Below are 17,962 nucleotides of genomic sequence, written 5' to 3' on the forward strand. Positions count from 1 at the left end.
ATGTGCAGCAAATAATGAAAGACAGATGGATCAATGCAGGACATGAGGATGATGAACTTAAACCTTTTGTGGAACCAGAATTAGACATCGCAGACCAGAAGAGAATAGGTAACCAATGAATTGAAATGGGAAGCATCAATAATTAATAAAATAAATAGTGTACATTGTAATATGGGGTACTGCTTTGTTTAATGTGCAAATTTATATAGGAGAAAGATATTTGCCATAATATGTAAATTGAGTTAAATGTTCTATTATACATCTATAATTAATATAATATGCCAATCAAACCTGAAAACTCCTTTTTTAGATATTATGGTTGGAATGGGATATTCTCAAGAAGAAATTCAGGAATCTCTTAGTAAAATGAAATATGATGAAATCACTGCTACATACTTACTACTGGGAAGGAAATCATCAGAGGTAAGTAAATTTTTCAAACTAACATTATAAGCTGAATATAATCAAAGCATATTGTTTTATTAATATTTTTTTAAAATTAGCACTGTGTGTGGTCTGTGTGTGTGTGTGTTCAGTATTTATCAGCACAAGTTGATTCCCATATCAGCTGTGCAGCAGTTCTTTTTAAATAGACACATGAATTTAAGGCTTGAAGCAGCTTGTTCTCATAATAAACTAGGATGTAAGCTATCTCAATTGGCTTATATACCCTTGAATATAAAACAAATAATAGTTTGGCTTAACAAGCATCTTAATACACTTGAAATAGTAAATTTAGGAGAGACAGTTTGGTGTTATGGTTGAGGCGTAGAAATCAGGAAATCATCCCTTCTGGAATAGTGGTGCTTCTATTTAAACAAGATTTTACATTTTCTCTCTATACTTCTGTTATTTTACATGTATCTGTTTCCTTTTTACAAGATGGGAGAGAAAGGAAATCACACACACACATACACACAAAAAGCATTTTCAGTATTAATAAAGATAATAGTTTTAGAAAGAAATTACCAGAGTTATTTACTGATATCCTGCTCTTACATTGAGTCTCTGTGATCAGGGGAGATGCAGATGCAAGATATTAGGTTCACATCTTCATCTTAGTGATGTTGAGTTACTACAAGCTCTGAATATTCATTGGCAGTTGCCAACTGATACCAAACATGTAATGGTAGCGGAAGCACTAGGGAATTTTATATTTCTTTTATAACGGCCAATATTTTTAAATTGAAGTTGTCTTTCCCCCCCTCGTTCCTAATTGGAATTAGGGAAAGAAAAAAATTACCACAGCAACTGGAAATGTTGAATCAAATAATGATTGTGCATTATCAAATCATTGTGGACTTTTAGCAACCACATAAATAGATTTTCTCCTTGAGGAACTATCTCTAACCTGGTTTTTCACATTTTTCAGTGAGACACTCATCATTTTGGAACTGAATCCATCCAGCTTGTTGATGGTCATCCTGTTCCTTTTTTTTCCTTTTATCTTTTCTAATATTAGAGCCTTCACCAGTATTTGTATAATGCAGGTGAAGATTTTCTCCAAGCTTGTGGATTGGTTTCTGAACATTTCAGAAACCAACCCACAAGCTTGGAGAACAAACCTTCACCTTCATCCTACACACAAGCTATATAAATTCACCATTTGTATAATGCATCCAAAGTAGGACAGTTTGAGCCTGGTCATTTGTGCCTGAAGTTAGAACTCATTGATTCTCAGATGTCTTCTCCAACAGTATCAATGTTCTTCCCATCCTGCTTCTTCAAAGTCCAACTTTAACTTCTCTAGAATGTCACAGGAAATCTCATGATTCTGATCTTAAAATGCTGGATGGCTTTGGGGAAAAAAAACTTGATAATTCTTGGCTTTGTCAGTTTTTAATTAATTTCAGCTGGATGGCTTATGGTAGAATGTCTGAAGGCTGCATGCAGCTTCCCATCACACAGCAGTTGTGTAATCAGAATCCAAAATGGCCTGTTTGCAGTGGCTTTTTCCCCAGGTTTAAGAAAGGAAGTGGTGCAGGAAATTCTGGCAGGCAAAACACTCATAGCCCCATTTTTGATCTTCCCAACCACACCCAACCAGTAGCAAGGAATAGAATCACAAATAATAATTTTAGTCTGATTGTTTTTTCAGGAGTAGTAAGGTTGAGAAAATTCTTGCAATACGAACATTTTTTACCCCATCTTGAATTATTTTAACTGTGTTTGGTGGAATAAGGTATAATGACTAGCTTCATACATCACACTAATCCAACTCCCCTCCCTCTACTGAGATGGTGAACCTGTGGCATGCGTGGCAGAGGTGACACACAGAGCCCTCTCTGTTAGCATGTGAGCCATCTCCCCAGCTCAGCTCCGCCGTGCATGTTCGCATGCCTCCCAACGGCCAGCTGGTGTTCGGATCTCTGCCACGCATGCGCGGGAAATACACGTGCATGCACAGGGGTGGGGGTGCATACATGGGGATGCACGGACATTGCATTTTGGGGGTGTGCACACATGCATGCACTTTGGGCACTCGGCGCCGAAAAGGTTAGCCATCACTGGCCTACTGTGTTATCATTTAGCATGATGTATAAAGTCAGCCTCATAGAATTAGACTTAGTTTTCTTTATATTCTTATTGAATGCTGATCCACATTGCTAATGACCTAAATGCTGATCCATGTTGCTAATAACTAACCTTTGTCCAATCTATTTATATTTAGTTGGATGCTAGTGACTCAAGTTCTAGCAGCAACCTTTCTCTTGCTAAAGTCAGGCCAAGCAGTGATCTCAACAATAGCACTGGACAGTCTCCACATCACAAAGTTCAGAGAAATATATCTTCTAGCCAGAAGCAGCGAAGGTACAGCGACCATGGTGAGTGACTTTTCATTGTCTCAGAACTCTTCTGCTCTAGAAAACCAACACATAGGTGTAGTAGTTGAGTCTCTGCTCTAGAGAAAAAGAAAAGATTGTGCCAGCAATGAAGAGTTTAGCATAAACTCATTTTGGGGCTGCCCTTGAGGAGCATCCGGAAGCTCCAATTGGTGCAAAATACAGCAGCCCGCATGGTTTTGTGCAGACCCCGGTATGCATATGTGTCACCTCTCCTGCAGGAGCTGCATTGGTTGCCGATTTGCTTCCGGGTGCAATTCAAGGTGCTGGTTGTCACCTTTAAAGCCCTTCATGGCTTGGGACTGGGTTATCTCAGGGAACGTCTCTTGCCAGTCACATCTACCCAACCCATTAGAGCAGGGAGGTACGAAATGTTGCGGGTCCCATCCCTGAGGGAGATACATCTGGTGGGACCCAGAAGAAAGGCCTTCTCTGTGGTGGCTCCTTCTCTCTGGAATATCATTCCCCCAGAGATTAGAATGGCTCCCACTCTAGCACTCTTTCAGAAGGCACTGAAGACCTGGTTTTGCCAGCGGGCTTGGGGAACCCAGAACGGGATGGAGACCATCAAATGGCTAGTGTGATCTGCTGTCGTCAGGGTGGGGGGGTGGGAGTTGGGGGGATTTTTTTTCCAGATTTTGTTCTATTGTACTTTATTAATTATTTGATTATTTTTGTTAGTTTTTATTGTTTTTTTATTTTTATTTTTTCTTTTAAATATGGTTTTACATTGTGTAAGCTGCCTCGAGTTGCCATGGGCGAATAGGCAACAATATAAATAAAATAAAATGAAATAAATAAATATGACTAATCAGAAAGTTTTTAATTTAATGGTGGAGGCCAACTACGTACTACAGCTTCTCTGGTTGCAGATTTAACTATTATTCAAGACAATCTTTATATATAAAAGTGAAAAAGCACTCATGCATCATCGCAAAATCTCCAGAACCATAAAGCCTACAAACTTGAAATTTGGCACGTATGTTCCTCTTGGCTTCTAGGTGCTCACTAAGAAAGGATTTTTCAAAATGACCATCACAGCATTAGTATTTCCTATATTATTATTAATAGGCTCTGATGCTAAGGATTTCAACTCCCACTCCCCACCTGAAAAGAAATCTGTTCCAAATGCAAAACACAAGCAGAGGAGAGGAGTTTCAGTTTCAGTTTTAGTTTCACAGCAGCAACCAGCTTTAGTACAGAACAGATGAGCTAAGCCACGCCCAAGCTCCTTGCTGTCTCCTTCTTGCTCACACAGCAAATACTGCTTCAGTTTCCAAACAACCCTCAACTGTTTCACACGCTGACAGGATGCTAGCCAGATGAATACCGATGGATGCTGGTAAGCAGAGGCAGAATTTTTCCCCCTTGTTTTCCTCTCCAAAAACCAAGCCCAACCACATAGTTTCGTAGCGAAGCATCGGTATCAAGCTAGTAGGCTATAAATGTTGATGCCAAGTAAATTCTAAAAACTAATAAAGGGATGTTTGATGTTACATATTTGGACCTATTGCTATATATTTTCACCCAAATACGTTTTCATTATAGAATAAGATATTAGATATGGTCTATTGACTTATCTCTTGCTGTTTCCATTATCCATAGTACAATTTTAAAACAGTATTTTATTACTATATAATTTTTCTTAAAGCTTATCAATAAGAAAAAAAAGTATCAAATAGCATTCTTACCTAATGGATAGGTTTAATAAGCACATTTTTTTGAGATTTCTTGCCACAAAACACCTTTTCTTCTAGTTCTGTTGTGTGATGGTATATGTGTATGCATGTACTGTTTTCATGAGGAACTTCATGTTTACTCCTACTCTCATTTCCTTTTCTTCTGTGGGGAATCTGTCATTTATTTCACAAAGTTACTAATTAAATATGGGATGGTGCAATGGCTCATTGGTTAAGATGCTGCATTTGTCAGCTGGAAAGCTGGCAACCAAGCTTCGATACCTGAGTGCCACACATCAGGGTGAGATTCCATCCTTGCCCCAGCTCCTGCCAACCTAGCAGTTTATAAGCATATAAATGCAAGTAGATAAATAGGTATCAATTCACGAGCCACATGACTGTGGAAATGTCTTTGGACAGTGTTGGCTCAATGGCCTTGAAACAGAGATGAGCACCACCCTCTATAATCAAGCAACAACAGGTGGAGTAAAATCCACAGGAATTGCTTTACCTTTTTTTTAACCTAATTATATAGAGCAGCAACTCAATCAAATTTGCTCTGTATGATGTAATAAAAGCAGACATTTTCTTATTTTACATGGATTTGAAGGCTTAATCCAAAGTACAATAGATTGTTCTTCTTTTACTCAGTTTCTAACAGTCGTGTGAACAAAATTAAAAGCTCCAGCTTCTTACACCAGTGCAATTTATTACAAGGCAAAATAGGATGCATTTGAATTAATTTTCTAGAGGCTGTATGCCGTCCACCCAAATATCTATAAATTTGAAACATGAAAAAATGCTAATAAATCTTAAATGGATCAAGATTATTTTGCTTACTACTATACTATACTAAAGTATGTGTTGGTGATGAGATCATTGTGATTTTATTCCAAACGCAGTTACTTCATTTTGAAGACAAGGGTATCTTGAAGTTTTTAAACTAAGGAAAGCGTACATATATTTGGAGTAGATGGGAAGGCGTGTGTTCTTTCGTTGCAAAATTTGTGTGTGTGTGCAGACTAAGTTATAATAACCGCCATTACTGACTGCATAAAAGCAAAATTACATTTAACTATATAAAATTTTAGTTGAGAATGAGATGAGTAGCAGCTAAATTTGACAAATAAATAAATCCTCATTGTTTTAAAAGAAAACAGTTGCAGATTCTGTGACAAGTTGATTTGCAGCAGAAAGAAAAATCTGTAATAGTCATCCTGGATACAAATTGGAAAATAGGTTGCATTATTTTTTGTGTGATGTAATAGTTAGGATGTTGTACTGGCATTGGAAGACCTAGGCTCTAATCTATACTTAGCCACAGAAGTGCTATAAGACAGTCATTTTCCCAGCGTACTTCAAAGGATTGTTGTTGTGGAGAAAAGAGAAAAACTATATGTGCTACTTTGAGTTTTTGAACAAAAGGAATGAAACAAATTTCACAAATACATAAATTATTAAATTCTTTCTGAAGCTCTTGCTAACAGCTGCAAAAGATAAACAGGGTTTACTACTTTAATTTCTTCTTTTCCCCCAAAAGAGCTAATGTAATCAGATGTCTAAGAATGTTTGAAAATTAAAAACAAAAACTTAGTCCATGTTTAATATGTTATTGCATATAATAAAAAATCAATGGTTTGAAAAGTTGGATAATATAATTTTTAAGATCTGGTGGTGCCAGGAGCACTAGTCCAATGCTGGCACCGCTAGAGGTCATCAACAAAAGTAATGGTGATATTTCTGTTCAGCGCCTAAGCTTGAATCTTGGCTGGAAAGGGTCCAGCAAATCCATTTCATCCAGGAATCTCAGTAGCTATAATGCAACAACCTTACTAAACAGGAAAAGTTGGAGAATGGCTGATAGTTGTCTAAAATAGAGGAGTCAAATGATATCATTTTAAGATTGGGAGGGACATAATAATACCTCTTCCAAAGCAGGAGGTAATCCACCCATATTCAAGGCTTGGTCTTAATTGGAAGTATCTTCAATCTTACAAGAATTAGAATGCGTCTCTAATTTTTATACTTGGGTTTCAGAAAGAAATACTGTACTAGTAGTAGAAAACAAAATAATTGCCCTAGAACAGTGGTGTCAAACTCATGGCATCACGGCATTGTCACACGACATATCGGGACTCCCCCCCCATCACTAAACCAGGCGTGGATGTGGCCAGCGCATGACACATCCAGCCCATGGACTGGGAGTTTAACAGCCCTTCCCTAGAGAGTGGGCAACTTAAGAAAAGTAGATGTATTGTTGGTAATGCCCTCACTAAATATTGCTTAGATATAGTTGCTTATTTCTTAAGTATTACACTTTCATGGGTACTTTGCAAGCATAATATACAACAATTCTGTGTTGTTGCTTTTTTTCAGCTGGTCCATCTGTTCCTCCAGTAGTAGCATATCCTAAAAGGAGCCAGACGAGTACTACTGACAATGACCTCAAAGAAGAAGGGATTCCATCAAGGAAGTCCAGCAGCAGTGCAGCTGGAGGAAAAGGAATTGCTCCTGCTAGCCCTATGCTTGGGAATGCAAACAATCCAAATAAAGCTGATATACCTGAACGTAAAAGAAGTTCTGTTACGCCCAATGTAAGTTGTGGATTTTCTTTAAATTATAAGACCATCTTACTCTTGAATCAAACTTACATATTAAGAACAATTTGGGGCATGTTAATTTTTTTATCAGTAAGAAACATGGTATCACAGGCCTATTCTGTGCTGTAATCATTATTCTATAAATTAGTTTAGTAGCATATTAATTCTGAAACTGTCTTACCATAGATTCTGAATGTGGGTATGATTGTGAGAATCTGTTGATTAGTTTTTTTTTTCCTGCTGAGTCAACTTTGAACTTAGGGTAAACCAAGTCATTGTTATGGTACTGACACAATGTTTTTAATTATTTTTGAACTGGCTATTAATGTGGAGTTCTGTAAGGGAAATAGATATTCAGCTATTTCAGATACATGATACAGTTTTCCCAAAATACAGTTGGAGAATTACTACCTTATTTGTTGAAATTTTGATTGTGGAAAGTGAAAATGCTTCTGGTAATTAAATTTGTTGCTTTAGAGTCAGGTAAGCTTTCAGATTTAACAGGTGAAAGAGGTGAAAGAAATAGAAATGGGGGGAAATGCACACTTAGTATCATCTGGAGATGATCTGATCTATGACAGCGAAGGCAACCTAGTCATATCCTCACAAAATCATCTGCACCATCTCTGGGTTGATCTTTTTTTTCCCCGTTCTTATGGCTTTCTTAAACATAAATCAGTCTGACCATCAGCAAATTTCTAGTCTGAGATGCAGTATATTTAGGCTTGTGACATTTCTGGCCCCCATTCGTAGTTAATTGCATTACTCAGAGGGAGAAAAATCAAAACTTTCCAGCTATTATTGTTTTCTCTTAAGTCACAGTGGGTGCATGTTGATTCCTGATAAATAAGCCCAATAATCATTGTTTATTTGCTCTGTATCTCTTTTTAAATAGTCATATCTGATAATTCCATTCTCGTTGATGGAAAACTGTTCATGACTTGGACACATTGTTTCTTTGGAAAGTAAGAGGCAAAATAATTATTTAATTTTTGTTTTTGTACTGTTGTCTCTAAACAAAATATTTTAAATGGGCTTGTGGTTAATTTTTCTTTTTGTATATTTGTATCCATATTTCATCATGTATTGTCTAATATTTTTGCCTAAATCCTTTCTGTTCTTACTTTCTTTTCTATTTAACTAAACTTCCTTTGCAGCTGTTACAAGTAAACATATTTGTATTTTAATCTAAGTTACATTTTATACTAAGATTATGCAATGTTCCCTTCCTTAGGTAATCAGTATAAATGTGCTTTTTATTTTATCTAGAGCAACACTACACCTGGAGCCATGACACGACGAAACACTTATGTTTGTAGTGAACGAACTACTGCAGACAGACACTCGGTAATTCAGAATGGCAAGGAAAGCAGGTAAACGTTTCTAAAAGGAGGCTTACATTACTATTTCAGGATTATTAAAAGCATATCGGTAAAGGGGTGCTTATTAGTGAAGAAGATAAGCATGAAAAAAGCAAACAATACAGAGATGTGTAAAATTCTAGGCATGGAATGTTCTGGTGTTTCTCAGAATATTCTGTTTTTCTTCTGGAATGTGCAGATTGGCAGAATAGATACTTTTTTCCCTTAATGTTTCTTGATTATGCAAAAAGGTAATCAATTGGCTTATTTTACTGCATATTGATAGTAAGCCTGCTTAGTGTTAAAAAAACTTTTAAATAACCTTTTTTTCTGCGGTAACACCAGAAAAATCTGCTGCCTTTTAGCTATGTACTGCTATTTAATATGGGCAAAAATATGAGATCTAAATAATAAAAATTATCAAACAATTGACTAGAGAAGCAAGTGTTAGTGTAGGACAGGGCTGTCAGACTCCCGGCCCTCAGGCCGGAAGCATCATGTGCTGGCCACACCCACATCCAGTTTAGTGAAGAGGGGGAAAAGTGACGACGCCGTGACAATGTGTGTTTGACAACCCTGGTTTAGGACATTTAGTTAAAATCTGAAAATGTATAGAAAGTCTTGAAAGTTTTTTATAAGGAAAATATAGTAGGAATCTTAGGTAAGTTGTTTTCTCCATAGTCTTATGTCTGTTATACATGTATACAGTATTATAATGTATGGGTATTTGTTTTTGTTTGTTTGCTTACTTGCTTTTTGCAACTTGCTTTTTGCAACTCATTGGCATATTACAAAATCTTTTTTCTGCTATATACATTTATTACCATTTTGCAATATGTTGTGTTGTAAAATGTACAGTATATAACAATATAGAAAAATAATCTACTATATTATAATCTACAAATCTTTGTCTATATGCTATAGTAGTATATTATGCTGTTTGTAAACACAGCTCTGTAAACGACTGAGGTTATATAGTTGAAATGTTTTAGTGAGTTTAGGTTCCTTTGGCTTTATTCTAGTACCATTCCTGATCAGAGAACACCAGTTGCTTCAACTCACAGTATCAGCAGTGCAACAACACCTGATCGTATCCGATTCCCAAGAGGAACTGCCAGTCGTAGTACTTTTCATGGTCAGCTTAGAGAAAGGCGCACTGCCACCTATAATGGACCCCCTGCATCACCTAGTTTATCTCATGAGGCAACACCACTTTCACAGACACGAAGTAGGGGCTCCACTAATTTGTTCAGTAAATTGACTTCAAAGCTGACTAGAAGGTATGTATTTTTTAAAGAATCACAAACTAAGTTATGATTACTACAGGAATTTTCCGGACCGAGCAGTTGCACTTATATACATATGGCATTTTTATGTGTCAGTGGTTTTTTTCTGAAACTATTTTCAAAAGTTAAAGTATTGACTATTAAAGTATGGAAATTATAGATCAAGTTCAGGAGCATTACTTTGTAAATGAGCTGCTTGTGTTTTCTCTCAGACAAATGTTACCTAAAATGGGTAATACAGTAGATTTTCATCCTTCAGAGAGAACTGTAGTTGTGGAAGCCATTTAAAATGACTCTTTTAAAAAGTGGGAAATACGATATAGAACATCTGCTGTAATGTGGCATATTTTAATGAGTAGGACTGTAGAAAATGTTCCATGTGTCTGGATCAGTTGGATTCAGGATTCGCTTTGATTGAACTGATAAAACATGCATGTTAATGATACTTTGGTTAAATGCACAGTCAACAGTTCATCAGGATGGAACTGTTTAGTTCCTGATAAGGAGAACAATGTTCACTAAAGAGAGGTAGGAGAAAGTTCTGAGAAAATTGGAGGATGGCAGGGCAGGGAGACATACCAAGTAGTGATATTGGTGTTGGCTGAAAGGAATCCCCTGGGAAGATTGGGAGGCAGAGAGGCAGAGGAAATACATGTGCCAAGTTGAACTTGGGAAATCTTACCAACAAAATCTTTGTTTGGCTAACGTTTCTGAAACGTTTCCTCTTTGCTGTTTATCTATTTAGTTGTTTTATTGTGATTCAGCTCTGTAACATATCACGAGAAAATGAGAAGTGTTCTTTATAAGAACTTTTCTCAAAATGCACAACAAACAGGACACAAAGAATTAACTTTAGATACTATGGTATTATTCAGTGCTTTAGACTTGTAGAGACAGAAGCAGATTAATTGGACAGTATAGGTCAGGGGTTGCCAACCTTTTGGACCTCAGGGACCACCAAACTCATAATTTTAAATCCCAGGGACCACTAATATGAATTTTGACTGACAGTGGCTTGCTGACGTTGGTGGGAGAGAGAGAGAGAGATCTGATCTAACTTACCTCTCTCTCACACACACACACACACTCACACACACACACACACACACACGCAGGGGTGGGATTCAAATTTCTTAACAACTGGTTCTGTGGGCATGGCCTAATTTGTGGGTGTGGTTTGGTGGTCATGTGACTGGCTGGGCATGGCTTGTATGTAAATATTATAAATATTAACATAAATATTGATTTTTTTTTATAAAAAAGAGCAACTTTTATCCAAAATGAGGCAGAGTAGGCAGGCAGATTGAGTTGCTCACAGAATCACAGATTTATTCAGAGATCTGTGAGATCAGCTACCTGAGCCTGTCACATAAAATTTGCTAGTAAGAAAACTCACAAATTTAAATCACAACACACCATGTATGTAAATATTGAATTTTTTATTTTAAAAAGAGCAACTTTTACTCAAAAGCAGGCAGAGTAGGCAGGCAGATTGAGTTGCTCACAGGATCACAGATTTATTCAAAGATCTATCTATCTGCCATTGGCTAGCTGAGTCTGCACTGCTTCAGTCCTAAGGAAGGTTCTAAAGATTAGCTAGAAAGCAAGAAATGCAACGATTTCCTGCTTTCTAACTAATCTAAATCCCCTGGCACAGCAGAACAGCTGATGGTCGGAAAAAGGAAAAATAGCAATTTAGCAGGCAAGTTTGCCAGATAAGGAGTGAGTGGGCGGGGAGGGTGTTCCTGCACAGCCTGGGTTAATTGCTTTGGGGAGTGCTCTGGGGGTGACATTTCTCTGCAGACCACCAAAATTTTCTTGCAGACCACCCGTGTGCCACGGACCACTGGTTGGCAACCGCTGGTATAGGTGCTATATAGGCTCAAAATGAAAATCAGAGAAAATGACAGTTCCAAACATAACATCTTTTACACCTTTTTGTCTGCTTTCAAATAATGAAAGTTATGGCTGCAGATTTTACAAGAAATGTGAGAAAAAGGATTCTTTCTAGGGGCATTTATCTTTGTTTGAAATTATTGATTACTAGGAGCTGTACCTCCGAAACTCCCATGTTTCAGAGATCCCAGTTGCAACTAATTAAGGAAATGGGTAAAGTCCATTCCTTAGTTGTAGAAGATGTTTTGCAAGCAGAAGATACCAAGTTCTATCTTCAATATTTCCATGTAAATTTGGATGTCTGCAGTAGTTCATATATTGAAGTTCTTGTGTTTTTTTCACTAAAAAATCTCCTCAGCAGTTTTTTGTAAGAGAGTTTTACTGTTCCACCATTGCTTAGATCATTTTAATGATGCCTGATTCGAGTTTAAACCACACATGCAATATTAATCTTTGCCTGTACTGATGCATTGGATATCCAATACAAATCTTATGACTGATGAAAAAGGGAAGAATCCTATTCATTTGGTAGCAGGGAACTTGGACATGGAGTACAGATGAAGGAGAATGTTTGGAGTTCTGTTAACAAAAGTTAAGAGCACTGTGGAGAATCTTTTGGGCCATCTAGTTCATTTCTTTCATGAATACCAAAGGTTTTACTTTTTAAAAGTCATTTTAGTCCAAAATTGGAATGTACAAAATTCAACAATTTGGGAATTAAATATTTTGTTCCTGAGTAGACAAATATTGTACATCCCTAGCCCAAAATATTCAAATACTTACAATGTGAGTTCCCATTGTATCTGAAATTTTTAAAGAATGTCTGTAAACATTCTGAAATATGCATGGTACTAATCTGCTCAGTATTTCAATCCACATCTACACTCTTGAATCATACATAAATAATTTATTGACATACTTTTTAAGCAAAGTCCTTTTGACAATTAATCATATTTGTAGAAAACTTGTTTATATGTTGTCATATTCAGAATGGATTCCTAAAATATGTGCATTCAGAAAGCAGTATTTTTCATACCTAGTTACCAAAGATGTAATATGTGCATTATTTCTGCTATTGATCAGAGTTATATATACAACTGGCCAAACATTTGAATTTCACTTCAAAATGTTGTATTTTTATGCTTGGAATAATTCGTACATCTTTCCCAAACCATCATCCTTTGTCTATGTATTTATGCCCTACAACAGTGTTGTTTAGACATTTAAAGCATTAAACAAAATATGGGTGTTTATCTTATTTGAAATATTTGTGATTCTGTCCTTGGAAAAATAGAAAAAGTAGTAGATTTAGGTCATATAATGAGGAAATAAATTAGAAAAATAAGTTCTTTTTTTCAAGTCCCCAGTACTTTAAAATACACTGCTTTAGACATAGACATTTGTTTATAGGGAGAAGCCAGCAGAAATGAAATAGAAATCACTCCTGTTTAAATCATCTGATTATTTCTCTCAAGCTCCGAGAATGTAGAGGAAATTCAGAAAAAAACTGGCAAAACCACTTGTCAATTTTTCCATCCAGTTTTTGATGACCCTTTTCTTCTTAAATGCCTAGTGAGATCTTCTATTCTGATAATATTGTAGAGAAAATCAGCATTTGTGGGTTGGTAAAGCAAATCATCTTCCACCTGTCTCCTCTCAGGGCTGATATCCTGTGTTTATGTATTGTCTTCCAGAACATGTGCATACTGTCTACAGCAGGGGTGTCAAACTCACGTCCTCATGGCAGCGTCACATGACATATCAGGACTTTTCCCGTGGGCATGTCCAGCATGTGACGCATCCAGCCCATGAGCCGGGAGTTTGACAGCCCTGGCCTACAGTAATCTATTACAATAGTATATAGTAATACACTGCCCTAATTTAACTGTCTTTGGTTAATGATAAAATGTAGAAAGCAGAAATGACATGAAAGGATACGTTGCTACTCAGAAGACGTTCTAGATCAACTATTGATAAGTGCTAGAAGAAAAATGTTGAATTCCTCATACTGAAAGGCCATCCCTTTCAATAGCTATTTTTAATTTAATTAATGATTTTGAAGTGTTTCCATAGTTCATTCAGCTAGGCTTATTCTTGTCTCACACATTGAATAGATTTTCAGTTTATTTCACCAATAACACATTTGTTAATTATTATTTTGGCTTTAATTTCTTTTAGAAACATGTCATTCAGGTTTATCAAAAGGTAGGATTTTATTTATATTTTAAGAACCAGCTCTTGCAATTAACACCAAATTTGGCTTTCTAGCCTTGATTTTTCTTTTTAAAAATGAAACAACACTAAACCTTCTGCTGAGAACTAAAAATACTTTTCATGAACCCAAGAAAATAAAATAAAAAACTTCATATTAACTAATGACAATCCCTGTGGACTCCTGAATAATGAGATGCAAAGCATGCCTTGTGCGCTTTACTTACTTCAATAGTTCCAAAAATAATTTTATTCTTTATACTAATACACTTAAGCATGCTTGTGATTGGAGATTGATGTTTGGTGATACTGATTTAAACGAGTAATGTACAAGAAACAGGTAAGTAACTCAGAACTTGCTTTATTATTCACATTTTAGTTTTAGTACCTTGTAAATTTCCACTAATAATACATTCAGAAGCAATTTATGATTTGCAAATAAACTATTAATATTGATAATGACAGTGTTAAATATCTTTAAGATTTTCAGAAAGAGTATGTGTGTGTGTTGGTGGTATTTCTGCTGCTTGCTTGATATTGATGAATATGTTAATCAGAAAAGGAGAAATAAAGAAGCTATTGCTTCCAACTTTTCTCCCTTGTCAGTTTGCAGCCAGGAAGAGCTTGTTGGAGCTTGCCTGAATATTCTGCAAGTCAGAGAAATATTTTTTATACTCCTTGGTTTAAGAAAAAGTGGAATATACCTTATTGCATATATGTATAATTTGAACTGGTTGGTTCACTGTCTTCGCCATTTTCAAAATTAGTCATCAGTTAGTGTGTACTTGTATTTTTTGTTACTGCCTTCATTCATTTCAGCCTCTCTTCATACACTTTGCTTCATGTTCCTCTACTTGGGAGCTTCTCCACTTTCATATGGACTGCAACCAGTACATATGCCTTATAAGTAGAGTTTTCTTATGCAATAGGAGTTGCCTTTGCTTTATTTCCCCTCTCCTGGCTGCTGGATAGTCTCCCAGTTCTTCCGAGTATGAAGAAGGGAGAATTAATTCTATTGGCAAATACTCATTCAGTGTTTGATAGATACAACAGTTAAGACTATTAGAGCTATTTTGCATATATAGTTGTCAGCTTGCAGTGGTCTGCATTGCTAGCCCTTGAGTTAACTGTAGGTAGTTTAGTGACTATTCAAAGTTAAAATGGTGCTGGAAAAAAGTTACTTATGACAGGTCCTCGCATTTACAACCTTCACAGCATCCTTGCAGTCAAGTGATAGCAACCCAAGCAACTGGCACCCCCCTTATATTTACAGCAGCTGCAGTGTCCTCGGATCAAGCGATTGCCATTTTCGACCTTCCTAGCTGCCTTCCAACAAGCAAAATCTACAAGGAAGCCAGTGGCAAGGTTGCATGACAGTCATGTGATGTCTCACTTAACAATCACCATGATTCACTTCATGACTATGGCAAAAAATGTAAAATTGGGTGCAATCCCATTGATGCCTCACTTAACAACTGCACCACTTAATGGCAAATTTTCTGGTCCCAATTGCAGTCATCAGTTGAGGGCTACTTATAGATTGAATTAAGCCATTGTTCTTGCAGGCCCAAATAACGTTGTAAGGGTTACATAATTAAAGCTGTTGTCAATGAGCATCCCAGGAGGCATAGGTATTGTTCATTTCACACGACCAATGAAATGCACAAGTCCTCAGTAAGAATAGTATTCCCCCACTATTCTTGCACATAAAACTGATATTTCTTTCTTAAAATTACTTAAGACCTCTCCACAGTGGCAAAACCATTTCAAATACAATTAAAATTTATTTTGCTTTAACTTGTGTTTCCCTAGTGGTGTCTGCATCATAATAGCCTTGTCTGACTTTTAGTGTAGTTTTATACAGCTATTCTGATAGTAGCAAACAGAGGCATACTTGTTTTGACTTAAAACTAATATATTTTACTTGGTTAACAGAGTATAAAACCAGTGAATACTTTAGCTTCGTTTTTTATAACTTTCTAACACTCTTTTCCAACCTCCCCCCAAATGAAATAATAAAAATATAAAAATCTATTAAAATGCCTTTTTAAAAAGAAGCAACAGAACAGCAGTAGAAACCATTCAGGCACTGAAACCACCAGGGGAAAACTGTCTAAAAAGCACTTTTGATTCTGTATTGATTATTTATAACTATAATTTTAGTACATTCTGTTTGTATTGTTGTCAATTACAGCTTAATTGACAGCATAAAAGCCATCTGGTTTTGTGGCTGCCGTATGCCAGTTTTTCAATTATAAATTCCTATTAGGTTGTTCTTATGTGAGTTAATTGCTTAATTTATAATGTTTAGCATATATCTTGCATCACTATATTAACAACCTAACAAAATTTACCAGTACAAGTGCTCTTGTATAACACAGTGCCAAAACAATAAATTACAGCCAAATATCATATTTCTTATTTCTCTTTTATTATCTTCCAGTATATTTTGCTTTTCTAGGACATAGTGCAAATGAAAGGAAGAAGTTATATTACTATGGTTATGTTGGAGACCAGTACTTCTAATATTAAAACATTAATAAGCCTTTGAATTATTCTACAGAACGCTACTGTCAAATTTTATAACTCTGCAGAATTGGACTTCACATTTGTATGGAGCTCTAGATTACAGAGTTATAAATCCTTATAGATTTAATACATAGTGCACTGAACTGCAAAAAGAAATTAGTTTTCATAGATTTGTGAAATAGTTCAATTATATCAATCAGCTTTATCTTCATATAGCAGCCAGCCAGCCTGTTTAGAACATATTTAGATGCTGCCTTACAGCCTTATTTTCCATACAGAATACTATGTAGAATTTCACCTGAATATGTTGAGCCAATCAAATATATTTTTTATTGTTTCTATATTGTATACTGACTTTTGAGGTAAAACTTTCTATATCAGTGTGACTAAAATTCCACACAAAGCTGTGATAGTTCCATAATTAGGGATTCAGAAAAGATCTGTATAAAGACTTAGTCAGCATACTTTCAGTTTAGTATCTCAGACTTCTAAAAATAATATAGATAGCTCTGAACTTACAATGCCAAGAAAGGATTTCTTCCTTATTACTCTGTTAGCTATCTATCTATCCATTGACAGTAATTTTGTAGTAGGCAGAAATTTATTTTAAAGAGAGGTTTAATATATTTCTTTTTAAAACCATATAGTAATTAGAAAATATAGAAGGTTGGTTGAGATTCTTGTTTCACATCCAGTTTATGCAAGTTTTATTTTCATTTCTTCCTGAAAGAATTAAGATGTATTTATCTTGTATTATTACTATTTTCTTTAAAGATTTGTTGTTAACAGATAGGGAAAAGTATGATAAGTACATGAAGTTACAGAATAATAAAATTTCTAGCTGAAAATACGGATACTGTGAACAGCAATTATCAAATTGGCTGTAAAATTTTCTTTATGTATCAAATAAATGCTGCTAAAATCCTGGGAAGAATGTTCTATTAGCTTATCTTAAACTGAAATAATTTTTTATTGCTTTAATTTTTTTCCTTCCTATCTAGCACCTTCTGCAAGTAATCAAATCTTTCACAGCCAACTTGTTTCTAATATCTCTAGAATATCTCAAATAGTAAATACCTGAGGCTTCCCAATATATTTGATACAGAAAAAGGCATGCTTGATATCCTGAATGTACTGATTATTTCTGTGTTTAAAACCAAACAGTGAATTGCAGTTAAATTAAATGAGATTTCAGTGTGCAGTGTTCTGCCATCATTATTTGTGCTAGTGTAAGATTTGTCTTCTCTTTCCTGCTTTCTTTGTGCTTCGGCATTGTTTTCATTGAGGCTCCCGACTGAATATGAGAGGAATGGGAGATATGAGGGTTCAAGGTGAGGGAAAAATTGTTTTTTGCTTAAAATTTTAACTTAGATTAGTATGTCTCGTTCTCCCCTCCTTCAAAATATGTAAGGGTGTTGGTGGTGTTGGTGGCGGTGATTCTGAAATATCTGAAACCCAAAATGCCTCCTATCTGCAAAACTGTGATTAAGTCATTCAAAGTACACGATTCTGATTTCTCATGCAGGTCTAGACCTACTTCCACATCCTTAGAAAGAA

At 35.8% G+C, this 17,962-nt stretch overlaps 1 protein-coding gene across 11 annotated transcripts in view; it reads left to right on the forward strand.

The window, feature by feature from the left end:
- MARK3 (microtubule affinity regulating kinase 3) overlaps positions 1–17,962 on the forward strand; it is a 68,656-nt gene that overhangs the window by 48,676 nt on the left and 2,018 nt on the right. For 3 of the 11 annotated variants that reach the window (XM_087952218.1, XM_087952213.1, XM_026670075.2), the window contains 8 exons: positions 9–108; positions 311–423; positions 2,672–2,825; positions 6,899–7,116; positions 8,392–8,495; positions 9,506–9,763; positions 13,844–13,870; positions 17,692–17,736. In XM_087952218.1, coding sequence (XP_087808344.1) covers positions 9–108; positions 311–423; positions 2,672–2,825; positions 6,899–7,116; positions 8,392–8,495; positions 9,506–9,763; positions 13,844–13,870; positions 17,692–17,736 — 1,019 coding nt within the window. The remainder of the gene's footprint in view (positions 1–8; positions 109–310; positions 424–2,671; positions 2,826–6,898; positions 7,117–8,391; positions 8,496–9,505; positions 9,764–13,843; positions 13,871–17,691; positions 17,737–17,962) is intronic. The other 8 variants (XM_087952219.1, XM_087952215.1, XM_026670077.2 and 5 more) reach the window with 3 other exon arrangements.

Source organism: Notechis scutatus, chromosome 1 (genome assembly GCF_049901735.1).
Source record: "Notechis scutatus isolate UNSWTSFEM ecotype Mainland chromosome 1, rNotScu1.2, whole genome shotgun sequence".
In the NCBI taxonomy this organism is placed as follows: domain Eukaryota; kingdom Metazoa; phylum Chordata; class Lepidosauria; order Squamata; family Elapidae; genus Notechis; species Notechis scutatus.